At 49.6% G+C, this 12,781-nt stretch overlaps 1 protein-coding gene across 1 annotated transcript in view; it reads left to right on the plus strand.

Annotated features, from left to right (window-relative positions):
- Positions 1-12,781, plus strand: part of SAMD11 (sterile alpha motif domain containing 11) — a 162,547-nt gene that overhangs the window by 65,398 nt on the left and 84,368 nt on the right. The window contains 1 exon segment of the mRNA XM_033156273.1: positions 1,386-1,436. Coding sequence (XP_033012164.1) covers positions 1,386-1,436 — 51 coding nt within the window.

A 12,781-nucleotide genomic window follows, 5' to 3' on the forward strand; every position in this document is an offset into this window, starting at 1 on the left:
GGGAAATCTCATCCACTGTCACTTGTCTGCATCTAAATTTAGGCTGCCTCTTGTCTGGAATCTTGTCTCTCCAGCTTGCGGGCGGAACATGCAGAATTAATTTCAGAGGCGGGGAAAGGGCTAATGATTTATTTACAGCTGGAGGGAGTGTGACTGGGTCTCCCCCCCCACCCACCCCCCGGTGTGTGTGTGGTGCAAGGCAGTGTTTGGACTTCCTTAATACATGTTAGGCCTCGGCTTCTTCTCCTTCCTGGAAGATCATCTTGTTACTTGAGACACGATTTCTCGCTGCCACCAGCCTTCCTTATCCCACTGTGCTTCTGAATACATTTGCTGGGAATCTCAGGTGGGAAGAGTTGCTGTTGCACTCGCATCCTGCTTTTGTGGGCTTCCTATTCAGGCACCTAGCTGGCCACTGTGAGGACAGGATGCTGGACTATGGTGGGCCACAGGCTTGATCCAGCAACAGGGCTCTCCTTACAGTGTGCTTTTTTGCCAGCTTATTCAGCTCGCTTTTTAAAGCAGTACTTTGCCCTGGTGAAAGCATAACATTTCCTGGTCCCTTAATAGTTGAAGGGATCAGGAGTGCCTTACTTTTTCACTGTTCTCCTTCTTGCAGTGGATGAACAAGGCACTTCCTCACCAACCTCAGCCTGCCCTTAGCAGCCACCATGTGCCTGCCTTCTTCAAAACATCCATCCCTGGAGATGGCCCTTGGTTTCCTCCTCCTGGTTCTCAATTTTTGACAGACTGGCAGGAAGAAAGATGGCTCCACCTGACATTGGCTATGGCTCCACCTACTTTTGGGCTCCCTGCATTCTGCCCCACCAGTCTCAGTAGGCCCCAGTCACCTCTGTTCCTTTCCTCCTTCAAACCTGATTCCCCCCCCCCAAAAAAAAACATTAACTAGAGTATTGTGCTACCTCTGTGCCAACATTAACTGTGACTAGCTCTTAAGACAGAGTTTCAGGCCAGGGACTGAAGCTTGCTTGCATCCCAGGTTTAAAGGTAAACTCTGGTTTGTGTTAAATGTCTGTGCAGATAGACACTCTACGCTGTGGGAGAGGGGCACACAATTCTTTAAACCAGGCACCGCCAACCTTCAGCCCTCCAGATGTTTTGGACTACAGTTCCCATCATCCCTGACCACTGGTCCAGTTACCTAGGGATCATGGGAGTTGTAGGCCAAAACATCTGGAGGGCTGCAAGTTGAGGATGCCTGCTTTAGACAGAGGTTACAAGATGAGGGAGTGTTACAACCCCCCTAGTCTGTGAGCCTGAGCATCTCTAAGCTGTAACATCCTATTCAGCACCTGCAACTGAAAGTTCTCTCTTTCTTTCTCTCTTTCTCCCTTTCCCCCCTCCTCCTCCTCCTCTCTCAACAGGATACATGCACATTGGGATCTGAACATCTCTTTCCGTGAGACCTCTTGCAGGTACCAATTTTGGGGCCCCTCTTTGTATGGTAGGCCAAGAGTTTATATAACGATGCATTTGGGGGCGGGATTGTTGGGTACCACTTAAAAATATGGAAGGCTGTCCTTGTAGGGGTTGACTGTGATTTGGGGTTTCCTGCTTTTCGTTCTTTTCCCCTGCTTTCATTTTTTGTCTTCATCAGGGCAATCAAAATGGGTAATAACTCATACTTAACTGCAGAAAAGGGTCATTTGCACCACCAGTTGGGAAGGTAGAGAATTTGAGTCATGTAGACCCCTGCAGAGTTTGTCGCGGGGTGAAGTGATCCTCACGACTGATTTAGCACGCAGCCAAACTATCCTTTCTGGCAACACCATTTAACCTCTTTTTCATTTAATTGAAACACCATTTTTATGAGGGGGGGGGCGATACCTTATCACCTCCCAGTCACTCAGTCAATTATTGCCCTCCAAAATGAATTGGGCACTCTGTGAGTAAAAGCTGGTAGGCACAAATCACGGCCAGCATTCTTCCCACTACCCCTGAATAGACAGTACACCCTCGTAAGAGGGGCCAAAAACAAAATGTCAGCCACCCATTCTTAAGCACCCTTGAACCTTTTAGGCAATTTCACTGCCACTCTGAAACAAGCCCCCTCATTTCACCTCCCTCCACCACCCAGCATTAAGCACTGGGTTTGACAGTTCAGCCACATGACACATGCAAGCCAATCCCTAGTCCTCCATCTGTTCTAGGTAGGTGGTATTTCTGGGGTATGAGGTGGGTTGGGGTGTAAGCCAGCCTTTCATCCCCAACATGGCACCCCTTTCAATTGACGTTGACTCCCAGCTGTTCTGGCTGGAGCTGATGGGAGTCGTAGTCCAAAATTCCTGGAGGGCATCAGATCCAGGAAACCCTGAGGTCTTTTTCCGGAGGCAACCTGCCTCTGAGGCTAACAGTTGTCCTGAACTGGTCCCACACTATGTCATGCATACCATATTACCTTGCATGCCTGTGGTTGTTGTGTTTTGTCTCTACCCTCTGCAACATGTCTGGGAACAGCCTAACTTGATTTTACCTGCCTTCCTTTCCTCTCCCTCCTTTGATCTTCCTTTCCAAGTCTGCAAAGGTGCCCTGCCTCCCCCCCACCCCACCCCCAGCAGTCTGGTCACCTTGGAGTTGCTGTCTCGGTTGTCCTCAATGAAAGAATGTTTAATTACCGGTAGATACAAACAGGTCCCATGCATTCTGGACGCCCCAACACTGGTAGGCAGGTTCCTTCCGCTCCCCTCTCTTTCCTGAAAGGGGAAATATTTCAGTCTCCCGAGGTCTCCAGGGTAATCTTTTCTCTTCAGTACTTTGAAGCCATTCACACAGCTGATATAGTAGTGCCTTAAGTGTGTGTCTCTATCTTTTTTAAAGAACCGGCTCCATGTGGTGTCATTCCCTTTATTTCTTTTTTTAAGCATCGTTAGAAGCTTTCTTTTTTCAAGCATCAAAATGGTGATGCTTTTTCCCTTTTTAGACTTCCCCAACACTTTAAAAAAAATCAAGCTAAGTATCTGTGAGGATCCCAAGTTGGACCTGTAGTCCGAAGGCCTAGCATAGCGATAGCCAAGTAATGATCTCCACATATTTGTTGGACTACAATTCCCATCATCACTCTCCATTGGTTGTGCTGGTGGGGGCTGATGGGAGTTGGGAGTCCCAACACCTTATAGTACCACATTGGCTACCCTTAGCCCAGCCCTTCAGGGAGCTGAGCATCTTTAAGTGGACTTGAGGACTCCTGTTTTTGCTTTGTGAATCCAAAGTAAATTGTTTGGGTCTTACAAGCGGGTACACATCATACATTTAAAGCACATGCCCTCCCCCCCCCACAAGCATCCTGGGAACTCTAGTGCTGGGAATTTTAGCTATCTGATGAGTAAGCTGTAGTTCCCAGAGGGAAGCAATGCACTTTAAATGTGCTTTAAATGAATGATGTGTGTGCAGCTTACGTCGGCTGTTTTAATTGCTTATATGTAAGTGGCTCTGGGAGCCTTCTTTGGTTGGGGACAACTGTTCTAAATAAAAATTTAAAAGCGCACGTGTACAAAGTCTAAGACACAAGCTTTGGGCATTCAAGTATACAAAGGCATACCTGGATCACTTACACAAGTAAAAGGTTTCCTCATGGTCGTGCCATTGAAAACACATGACTTCCCCCAAATAATCCTGGGGGGTATAGTTTGCTTAGGGTGCTGGGAATTGTAGCTCTGTGTGGTGCAAGCTAAACTTGTATGTGGTGTGTTTGCAGGGTTAGCTCTCGCTAGAATTAAGGCTCCTTGCAAGGGAGAATTGGCCAGATTAGCAAGCATAAGGAGAAAGGAACAGCTGCTCAAAGTTGTGCTTCCAGCCTGATTGACGCATGTTTCATGTTTTGTCTGTGGCGGGTGAGACAGTAGACAGGAATGGTGGCGTGGGTGGCACATCACCACATCTGTCAAACCTGTCCTTTGTGTGATCTTAAAACATTTAATTGGTTGGTAAGGGTAGGACAGGACAGAGGTTATGCAACTGAGAATCAGGATGGTCAGTTTCGGTTTCTCTCAGCTGCTTACGTTTTCCATTCTTAAACTGAGTTTCTCCACATTCCCACAGCAATTCACATTCTATTGTGAATTTCTCATTATAAACACATTTTTGTATGCAGCTTTGACTTCAGCGATCTTCCCTACCTTTGTCTGTTGTTTTCACCAATGCACACATTTTTATCTATACTTCCCTCTAATTTATGCATTTTTGTACGCACTCATTGGCTAGACGCTGTCTCCCTCGGCCAATAAAGTGAGATGAGCGCCGCAACCCCAGAAGTCATCCACGACTGGACCTAATGGTCAGGGTTCCCTTTACCTTTTTAAAGCATTAATATCCGATTTCATAAGAAGAGCCCCATTGGATCAGATCAAAGCCTCATCTCATCCAGCATCCCACCGGATAACCAATGGGAATTTCACCTAAAAGCCATGCCTTAAGTATTTCCCCTTGTATCAAGAGACAAAATTATGGACTCATTGTGGATTTGGAAACCAAGGCTAGTGTTAAGGTGATCCTTGAGGTGGTGCAATGGGTTTTCAAGCCAGGGATAAGATGATTTCTCCATGTCTGTACAGAGCCGTCTTAAGGGGATCTGCCGCCCTGGCGCGGCTATCCCTCCGGCGCCCCCGCCATGCCGCCTCTCCGCCGCCTCCCTCCCGCGCTTGCCGCCCCTTGGGAGGGGGGTGGGCGAGCGGGGGATGAGGGGCGTGGCGCTGGAGCGGCGCGGGGCTCTGCGCGCCCTTCCAGCGCTTCCGGGACGGGAGGCGAGGGCAGCCGGCTCGCGCTCCGCGCGGAGCCGGACGGCGCGGCTGGGCAGCTCGCGCTGCATCGGGCGGGCGGCCGGCTGCGCGCGGAGCGCGAGCTGCCCACCTGCGCCGCGCCATCCGGCTGCGCGCGGGAACGCGAGCCGGCTGCCCTCGCCTCCCGTCCCGGAAGCGCTGGAAGGGCGCGCAGAGCTCCTGTGCTCTGCTGGGCAGCCAGAGGGCGTGGTGTGGCCGGCCAGCTCCCTTGCCGGGAGTCAGAGGGCGCTGCCGGCAGGCGCTGCCAGCGGGGCTGGAGGACGGAGGCGCCCTCCAGGCCATTGCGCCCTGGTGCGCCGCGCCACCAGCCCCAATGGATGAGACGGCTCTGTGTCTGTAGACTCTGTTTACAAAGGGACAGCAGAGGTCTTAACCTTATGAAGGCAGGACTTTGCTTGCTGAGCTAGCCATGGCTTTACTTTGTGTGTGGTGGTGGTGGGGAGGCTCTGAACGTCAATTAGGATGACAAATTCTGGTTAGTGCTAATCGTGTTTAGGTGTTAGGTCAGCACCAGACTATGGAAGTTACAAGAGAACTGGAAGGGAAGCTGTTGCATCTTGGATCTGTTTCAAATTGGATAACTCAATTGGTAGAGCATGAAACTCTTAATCTCAGGATTGTGGGCTTGAGCTCCACATTAGGCAAAATATTCCTGCATTGCAGGGGGTGGGACTAGCTGACTCTCATGGTCCTTTCCAACTCTACAATTCTATGTAGAGAACTTTTGAAGGCTGGACTGTCCCCACCAGTTCAGCCTATCCACATGAGCCAGCTTCAATATATTAACAGTTTTGGCTTCTTGTTCTGATCTTCTTAGAACCTTTCAACTTTCTACTCATAAATTTAGGACAAGGGGAGGAACATTTTTCATCCTGAGGGCCACATTTCCTTCTGGGTAACCATCTGGGGGCCACATGCCAAGGGTGGGTGGGACAATTGGCATAGCTTGGCATACAGAGAGTATAGAAAGTGCCAGAGTGATAAATTTGATGAGAGCGTTGAATAGGTGTTGGGTTCTTGTTCTCTAATCCCCACCCAGCCATGAAACTTCATTAACTTCATTGAATATCCCCATGACCTTGGGCTTGCCACTGTCTCTTAGGCTGACGTACCTCTATTGCGAGAGCTAGTGTGACACAGTGGTTAGAGTGTCAGGCTAGGAGTTGAAAAGACCAGGGGTCAAATCCTCACTTGGCCATGAAGCTCACTGTGTGTGACCCTGGTCCAGACCCTGCCTTTCAGCCAAGCCTACCTTGCAGAGTTGATGTGAGGATTAAATAAGTGGGGGGCATGCATGCCACCACACCTTGAGCTCCTTGGAGATAAAGGTGGGATATAAACTCAATTTTAAAAATAGATTTAAAAAAAAGATAAAACAGGATCAATTACAGCTATCATACATTTTGTGTGTGTGTGTTAGTCACAACCTGTTTTACAGAAGCTATTTAACACTTCAGCTCTCTGGAACACATAAGCTTGGCTCTGCAGGACCTCATCCAGGGTGTCTTGATTCTTTCTCTTTCTTGATACTAATCTTCCTGAAAGAAGACATTACAAAGACCAAGCCAGGCCCAGGCTGTCTTTGCCTTGACATCTCGTGCTGGTTGCTCAGCTGCCGTACCAGGACGTTCTTCCTGTAGGTGAGGCCAACATCAACAAGGAAACGGTTGCTGCTGGCTGGCAATCAAAACAGTCTGTCATGGGAAGGTGGCATTATGGAGAGTGGAAGGTGTCCCGTCCCATTCCCCCCCCCCCCCAAAAAAAAATCCCACACAAACACGTCGTTAGTGCATTTGTGTGGTTTTCAGACAACAGCTGGAGAAAAAGCAGTAAATAGACTCATGCTGTTTACTTTGAAAGGTATTTTAAAGTTAAGGGAATAAGTAATCTCTGGAGGAGATGCTGCTGTTTGATGCGCCTCCAGGCTCCATGTGCTTTTCTGAGTACTTAGGCCGAGGGATCTCTTTCTGTTGAAAAACCTTTTCATATTGCAGAAGAATTCTGGGGCATGTTGGGAGCTGTTTCCAGCCTGAGGGCCATGTGAACTTCTGGGTGGGGGGGGGGTCGGGGTCCTGCGATTGCCCAGGATTGCCCAGGGATACCCCGCGATCAACCAGTAGATCACCACCGACCTGTTGGACACCCCTGGCTTAGAGGATCTCTAACAGGGTTTTGTTTAGCAGTCGCACCAAACTACAATTCCCAGGAATGGGGGGGGGGAATGGGAGGTCATGACACTTTGACTAGTATAGAACTGATACACATTAGCAGCGCAGGCGTGTTCTCTCCCCACCCCCCTTTTCTATTTCTCTCTCTTTGTTTTGCTTTTAAAAGTGAACATTGGGCTGCTCTTGGGACAATGAACCACTTTAGGCCAGCTTTGCAATGCCCATAGAACTTGTGCTATGTGTTGACAAGCCTTTATTGGTCTCACCATTGCCCCACTTGAACCAAGAATGTACCACGGAAATGCACCCTGTGCTGTTCTACGCTTGCATATTCCATGGGGAGAAGTGGTAGGGCAGCCAGGCTGTTTTGCAAGGGGGCACCGTTTACCAACTGCAAGCCTCCTCTTTTGAGGGAACCCTCAATCGCTTCCCCCAGCTTGAAGTACACTGGGGTGCCTCTTCGTTCTGCGCGCCCCTCATGTCGCCCTGTCAGCGAGTCTTTGTATTAATAGCCACATTGCGCTGTGGTCAGGGGATGATCGATAACACAGGTGCTTGATGGATGTTGAGAGGGAAGATTTATAGGTGCTGGTAGCGGTCGTGGCGGGCAAGCCAATGGAGATAGACAGCAGGGGGCAGCGGGGGAGGCTCGGAAAGTCCTTCAGAACTCTGGCAAGGAGCAGACACTGCAGAGATGTGTATCTGCAATAAAAAAGGCCTCTTGTTCCTTTAAACAAAGTTGCTCTTTACGCTTGGACCTTCCTCTTGGACCAACTGCACTGGACCCTCTCTAAAAACCACAGCAGACGCTGCAATTTTCCAACAGTTGGACTTCACTCCTGAAGGAGCACTCCTCCGTTGTCTCCTGAGACAGACAGATGCCAACAACGTGTGACTCCCAGCGGCGGGTATTCAGAAGTCTACTGCCTCCAACGGTAGAGGTAGAAGTCAGCCATTGTGACTAGCAGCCACCGATAGCCCTACCCTTTATGAATTTATCTCATCACCTTTTAAACCCATCTGACGGAATAAGAATAAGATGAATCTAAGAATCTTAAGACCCATTGCTCGGTCCCAGCTCCTCCCCACCTAGGAGTTCGAAAGCACGTCAAAGTGCAAGTAGATAAATAGGTACCGCTCCGGCAGGAAGGTAAACAGCGTTTCTGTGCACTGCTCTGGTTCGCCAGAAGCGGCTTATTCATGCTGGCCACATGACCCGGAAGCTCCCTCGGCCAGTAACGCGAGATGAGCGCCGCAAGCCCAGAGTCGGACATGACTGGACCTAATGGTCAGGGGTCCCTTTACCTTTAAGAAGAGCCTGACTGCTGGATCAAGGCAACAGCCTGTTTCACCTAGTCCAGCATCCTGCTCTCACTCTCCCCACTTTTGCTTCCCGGCAACGGGCACATGGAGGCATACTGCTTCCGACATTGGCGGTAGAGCATAGCCATTGTGGCTAGTAGCCATTGATAGCCTTTTCTTGCATAGATTTGCCTGTTCTCTTTTAAAGCCGTCCAAGCTGGTGGCCACTGCTGCCTCCCATGGGAATGAGTGCTATAGTTTAGCTAGGCACTTGCTGTCTGAACAGAAGAGAAGCTCACGATATGCTTAATCCCAAAGCCTAGCGGAGCTGAAAGGGGCCCTTTTACAGCCTCCCTAGCTTGACATTAGAATAAGTTGGAAGGAGGCAGGCAGGCGGGAGGTGATCTTTAGATCTGGTGGACTGCATAGCCCTGTTCACTTTAACATTGGCTTGCCCAAGGCTGATCTGAGCATCTCGGATGAAAACCACCCCGCAGCTTCCTGGCAGGCTGCGATGCCCCTCTGTTCAATACCGGAGTGCTCTTGCGCTCTGCAGCGGCACATTCACTCCTTCCCTGTCTTGCTGCCCTCGCTGCTCGCTGATTAGACACTCGATTGCAAGGCTTGAGAGCCTTGACCCAAATCCTTGCGTTGCTCATCTTCAGGTTTTTATCCTCTCGGGGCTGTTCTGCCCGCCATCGACCGGCGAAGAAAGGTATTGGCCATGCAGCAAGCGATTAGGGAGGTTTTGTCGTGCTGTGCGCAAGGCGATAAGTGGGAAATGGGGGGTGTGTGTCTCAGATCAAGTTGAGCTGTCAGCTTCTCTCAGATCACCGTCCTTTCTTTCGGCTGACTCAGAGGTCCTGGTATTACCGAACGGGGAGTTTTGGAGAGGGCTGACCTTGCTGGCTGGCTCAAGGCCTTTCCTGCCTGCAGGCTGGTCTGTGCAAAGCCAAGGATATCTGGGGGAAGCCTCTTACTGCGAATCATCCCTTGCACCACAGCCAGAGGGTGTTAATCCTTTTGGTTGTACGAGAATGTGAGGCTGTTAGAATAGGGGTGGCAAATCGATGGGGTTATCGATGGCTGTTGGCCATGATGACTGTGCTCTGTCTCCAGAGCTGGAGGCAGTAATCCTTCTGGATACCAGTCGCCGGAAGTTGCAGGAGGGGAGCATGTTCTTGTGCTCAGGTCCTGCTTCCAGGCTTCTGGTAAGCATCTGGATGGCTGCTGCGAGAACCGGCTGCTGGACTGGATGGGCCATTGCCTGGATCCAGTAAGCTCTTCTTATGACTCTTTTTCAGTGCGACAGTCGCATTCCCTTCCAGGCAACTTTTTGGGGACCACATACTTTTTCATCCAACTTTGCTCCAAGGTGCTCAAGGTGGCATATCCTATCCCATGGAATAGGATAGGCTGAGCGACTCTGGCTGCCCAAGGTCACTCCCGTCCGTTTCATCGCTGATTAGGGATTTGAACCCTGGTCTGCACCACACATGAGTGGGCAGGGCCAGAGGCAGAAGTGGGGAGACATTAATGTTAATTTGCCCAATGTTGCCCCAGGGCATTCCTTATAGGTAAGCTGCCTCCTACTACTGGAAGGGTCCTCTGTAGGGTCCTCTGGATCCTTTTGCCTCCTCCCTGGGTGGGAGGCGAAGAGTGAGGAGTCATCCCTCTCTCCATACCAACCCTGCCTGCTGTCCTTTAGTCTTCTCTGCAGTGGTAAATTCCTTCCCATCTGTAGCCTTGATTTGTGAGTTCGGTAGTCTTTTTCCTCCTTTTCCACCTTTGCTTTTTTCCATTTGGGACCCTGTGAGTTAAAGTTACTACTAGATTTATTACCTTCCCTTCACCAGCAGGTCCCAGGGCAGGTTACAACAATTTAAACTTCAGAATTAAAAACAGATAAAACATATTACAATTACAGGAATAGGGGTGGGCCCTGAAAAACTCCTTTCTTGGGGTCATTAGCGTTTTACCCTCAGTTATTTCCCCTCAGACTTTCCCCTATTCCCCCCCCCCCTTAGCTGCATTGTCCATTTGGGCCTCCATATTCTTGCTTCTTCATTCGCACCTGCAGGGAGGGAGAAAAGTTTAGATTTGACTGACTGAGCATGAGGGAATCCGTCGTTGGCAATTTGGAGAGTCTAGAGCTTGAGTTTGGCGCACTCCACATCTCTGGGTCGCCATTTTCTGCCCTTGTGGGAGAATCATTGGCGTTGGGCCTAACAGCACTTTGGTGCCACGTTGTCTCACAAATGCCTGTGCCCTGTGGGGTTGCGGTTACCAAGCTCCCCCGCCCCACATCTTCATTGTTCAATCTCCGCTGCCTTTCCACTGTCATCACACCTGCCTACCTCATCCAGGCAGCTCTTTTTATTGGGGTCATGCAGCACGGGTGGTTGACTGTCCCTCTTCTGCTTAATGTGCTTAATGTGTAGGGATGCTGCGTTCTAATTTTTGCATTTCTATACAGTGGATCCTCTGGTTACGTACTGTTCCTCCTTACAAACGCTTCGGGTAATGAGCTCTGCTAACCCGGAAGTAGATGCTCCTGGTTGCAAACTTTGCCCCGGGATACGAGTGGAAGTCATGCAGGAGCGTCAGCGGGAGGCCCTATTAGCGAAAGCAGGCCTCGCGTTTAGAACGGTTTTGGGTGTAGAACGCATCTCTGGAATGAATTAAGTTCGTAACAGGAGGTACCACTGTACCACCTTTTCCTTCAAGGAGCTCGAGGTAGTGTACATGGTTTCCCCCCTCCCATCATGGCATGTCTGATCCCAAGTTCATGTCCTGGACTGAAGGCCCAGGTCAGAGTGTTGCTCTTGAAGAGCTGGATAAGTTTTGCTTTTTAAGGTTTTTTTTTAAAAAAAAAATATTCACCCAAGTCTACCCTCCTTCCCCCCCCCCAAAAAAAACCTGGTCAAACTGTCCTTGAGATCTTTCAAATATCTCACGGGTTAGGCGCCAGCTTCTGTTAAATAAGGTTGTTCAGGCAGCGTCGTTGTGCTGCAACAGTATTTATAGAGCAGGCTGGGGTTCCCTTTTTAATGGCATCCATAAAAAGATCATTATTTTTCTTCTGGCGCAGGCTCTGGCTGATTTACACGCCTACCCCGTCCCTTGGTGTTCGCTCTCGTTTAGGCAGCTCTGACTGATACATCGCTCCTGTTTCGCTCATTCTTAAATAACATGGACGCCTCGCAAAGCGTGACACCGTCAGGCACCCCTCCCCCCCTTTTTTCTTCTTGAAACTTTGGCAACAATATCCTAAAAAAAAAAAAAAAAGTTGCCTTTTGGTACTTGGAGTTGAGCACAGAAATTCCTGGGCCATAAATGATGTTGACACCCTGCCCCCTCCCCGCTGATCCACAACAGGAAAAGCAACATGAAATGATGCCTTATCCTGGGTCAGAATTGTTGCTCCATCTAGCTTAGTATTGCGCACACTGACTGGCAGCAGCTCTCAGGGGCTTGAGGTAGGAGTCTTCATTCCCAGCCCCACCTCCTAAGTGTAAGGCAAAGGAGATAATGATGCCCCGCCTCCTCCCGTTCCATGCACAGAGCTGACTGGTCTGGCCATTGAGTTTTACTTCAGTGCTGGCAATGGGGCTGTTTGTTCCCACCCCCACCCCACCTGAAGGCAGCAGGCCTGCTTCAAAACATTTTTGTATTACTTTTATGAACGTAAAAGTACAAAGATAAATCATAACAAAGAGAGAAAATGTTTCACAGGGAGTTACAATCACATCTCATTGATGTATTCAAATTTCATTCATCAGTGCTGAGAATATTTTGAGATTTTCCCCAAAGTATTTAGTCACAATTAGCCATGTGTGGCTTGGGGGGGGGGGGTGTAGCGGGGCGCTAAAGTCATTTTTGTCTCCAGAGACAAGCGTAAGGAAGGTTTGCCCTGTGTCCTAAAATTTGTTCACTCCAGATCCTGTTCTTAGGGCTCTGAGCTTATGTGTTGGCTTCTCCATTCGCATCACATTCCAGACCTCTTGATAAAGCAGCAGGCTTGCTGATGGGAGTAGAGGACAGGGTATGCCTAGGCATACACAGCACCGCCCTCCAATACTTCACTTCTGCCTGAGGCATCCGCCTCACTGTCCCTAATGGTAGGGCCATTCCAGCTCCAAGTCCCCTGCCAGGCACGCAGTTCCTGCAAGCTTTTTGATAATGCTGTGTCACTGGGACGACAAGCTCATGATATAATAACCCGATAAAGTATGGCGTGTGATGTAGTTTGATTTGGTGGTTTTGATTTGCAGCCGAGGCTTGAAAAGCCAAATCAGCCCTGTGTTCTGGGCCAGCTGCAGCACTCCAGGAGGCTGGTATGAATGGGAACTCTGTTGCTGTTAGATGAACTAACAAAAAGCTGGACAGTAAAACAAGGAAGGGGGGTTCTGTTAAAACTGCCTTTCTTTTTCACAGGATTCCCACTTCATGCTGGCATTCAAAATGGGAACATTTCTTGCATTGCAGAACAAACTGCATTTCTCATCAAAAGCA

Source organism: Lacerta agilis, chromosome 8, assembly GCF_009819535.1.
Source record: "Lacerta agilis isolate rLacAgi1 chromosome 8, rLacAgi1.pri, whole genome shotgun sequence".
Taxonomy (NCBI): Eukaryota; Metazoa; Chordata; class Lepidosauria; order Squamata; family Lacertidae; genus Lacerta; species Lacerta agilis.